General features: G+C 44.6%; 1 protein-coding gene across 1 annotated transcript; it reads right to left on the reverse strand.

The window, feature by feature from the left end:
- Positions 1-1327: 1327 nt before the first annotated feature.
- TMEM203 (transmembrane protein 203) lies at positions 1328-2114 on the reverse strand. Its single transcript, XM_085308364.1, has one exon. It carries the CDS (start codon positions 2090-2092, stop codon positions 1682-1684), a length of 411 nt encoding a protein of 136 aa, XP_085164490.1. The 5' UTR covers positions 2093-2114; the 3' UTR covers positions 1328-1681.
- Between the last annotated feature and the right edge of the window lie 11 nt (positions 2115-2125).

Raw genomic sequence — 2125 nt, forward strand, 5'->3', positions numbered from 1 at the left:
GAGCTTTTTCAACAGAGAACCTGCTAAGGGAATATCCCATGAGATCTGCTCTGAACTCACAGCCACAAGTATCTAAAATCAGTACATGGGAAAAATAAGCTTGGGAAATAGGTCTTTTCTTACCTGTGTGCTTCCAAAATGCTAAAAGCAAATACAAGTTACACAAGAGGCTAGGTAATTACAGATTTTCTAGATTTCAGATATGAAGGTAGAAAAAAAATCTGCTTTACGCAATTTGAGAAGCACTTGACTGTTAGATTGTGATAAAGTCCCACACTGTGGCAATTCTCAACCTTTTTTTTTTTTTTTTTAATGCATGCTCTGCTAGTTACATCCCATCTCATCTCCTAAATTCAGGTGATGTATGCAGCCATTCTCCWTTTCAAGATYTTATCTGCATGAAATATAACCTGAGAGCTGCAGAGAACACGTGATGACACCTGCAGTTAGGTAGATGGGGCAAAGACAGGGATGGGTCACAGAGCACTGCTGAGGTTGGAAGGGAAGCCCACARCTGCTGGGAAGTGTTTCTTGCAGTCATCATCATAGTACAGAGGTCTCTAAAATCCAGCTTCTAAAGGAGAACAGTCCTCTAGACCTGGGCACCAAAGTAATGTTTGTTGTCCCATATATAGATAAGGAGTCTATAGTCCTGAACAACCTCACRGTAGGAGCGAAATGACACTAAAGTGTCTTTTGCATTGGCAGTTCTTTATGAAACTCACATTAACTTCCTGATTAACTCCCCTAGAGCGATGAAATTACCCTCATTTAAGGTGGGTTATTTCTAGATATTTGAGGAGAGCATTTCACCCGAAAGCTGTGATTCAATGAAAATCCATCTTCAGAAGCACCATCAATGTTCATGCTTCTATCCCTATGCTTTGCCCTCCCAACACCCTTGTAACTATATTTGGGGAATGGATCTGAAACGCAAAGAAAAAAAATACATTTCTGTTCAAAAAAAATTTTTAAAAAAGGAAGACAAAAGGAAGAGCCCYCTCTGGCTCATAGCACAACCCCATGAAAAATCTCATTAGCACACTGAAGGCATGAAATATTGCTCAGGGAAGTGAGGTGAAAAAAAACGGGAAGTGAGGCGAAAAACTAGTATTGCTGCTGAAGAAAACACATTGTTAAAATCATGACCTCAGATTGCTCGAGGCAAGCAAGATAACAGCTTCTTTGTTTAAGGCCAGAAGCAATCTGAGGTTTATAAGAACATCTACAACAAAACAACTAACCTCCAAATAATTATTCTTCTCTGGGCAGCRGTTTTAAGTACATAAACTTTCAAGGGGAAAAAAAGAGTTCTATAAATAAAAACTACACTATCCGTACCTTTTTATTTTAAATTAACTGGCATGTCAAACAGTSCTTGCACGTCAGGATATATCAACATTTACATCAAGAGCTGAGTGAACCTGAAATCAATSACACTGTATAAAAAGGTATTTTGAAGAAATGCTAATTATATAACATAATAACCTGGTTGATTACACACCATTGCTCTCGTAACACCAGACCTGCATAACCTAGCAAYGCCTATCACTCTGTACAAAAACAAAAAGAGGGCAAAAGCCCAGCGTGGCTGGCTGTGTTAGAGCTCAGGGCTCCCTGGTGGCTCWGGCGCAGCTCTGTCCAGGGTAAGAGGCAGTCATTGGGAGCCTTTCCCTTGGTATCAGTTCACCCGGCAGGCTCGGATCATGAGCAGCTGGAGGAGGATGAAGACAGGCGACATGATAAGTCCATACCAGAGCTCCCGCGTGTGCTCCACCAGCTTCTGACACAGGAGCATCTCAAAAACAAACTTCAGGCTCAGGATGGTGAGGATCCAGAAGAGCCGCAGCACGGCCAGGCGCTTCTCCCCGTCCTGGAAGAGCCGCACGGAGACGATGGTGGTGAAGTAAGTGCTGAGGCCATCGGCGGCGAAGAAGGGCGTGAACACGGCCCACCAGGAGAGCGTCGAGGCCTCACTGTCCACCTTCAGGACGAGGAGCACGGAGAAGACCAGCAGAGCCAGGACGTGCAGGAAGATCTCGAAGGTGGCGAAGCCCAGCCACTGCACCAGCTCACGCAGGGAGAACAGCATCTTCCCGGGGTCCGGCCCGGCCCAGGGCGCCGC

The sequence above is a fragment of the Rhea americana genome, unplaced genomic scaffold (genome assembly GCF_003343005.1).
Source record: "Rhea americana isolate MKP2758 unplaced genomic scaffold, rheAme1 scaffold_273, whole genome shotgun sequence".
Taxonomy (NCBI): domain Eukaryota; kingdom Metazoa; phylum Chordata; class Aves; order Rheiformes; family Rheidae; genus Rhea; species Rhea americana.

Excerpts from the sequence above, each read along its gene's own strand:
- TMEM203 (XM_085308364.1), bottom strand. The coding sequence starts at position 2,092 with ATGCTGTTCTCCCTGCGTGAGCTGGTGCAGTGGCTGGGCTTCGCCACC.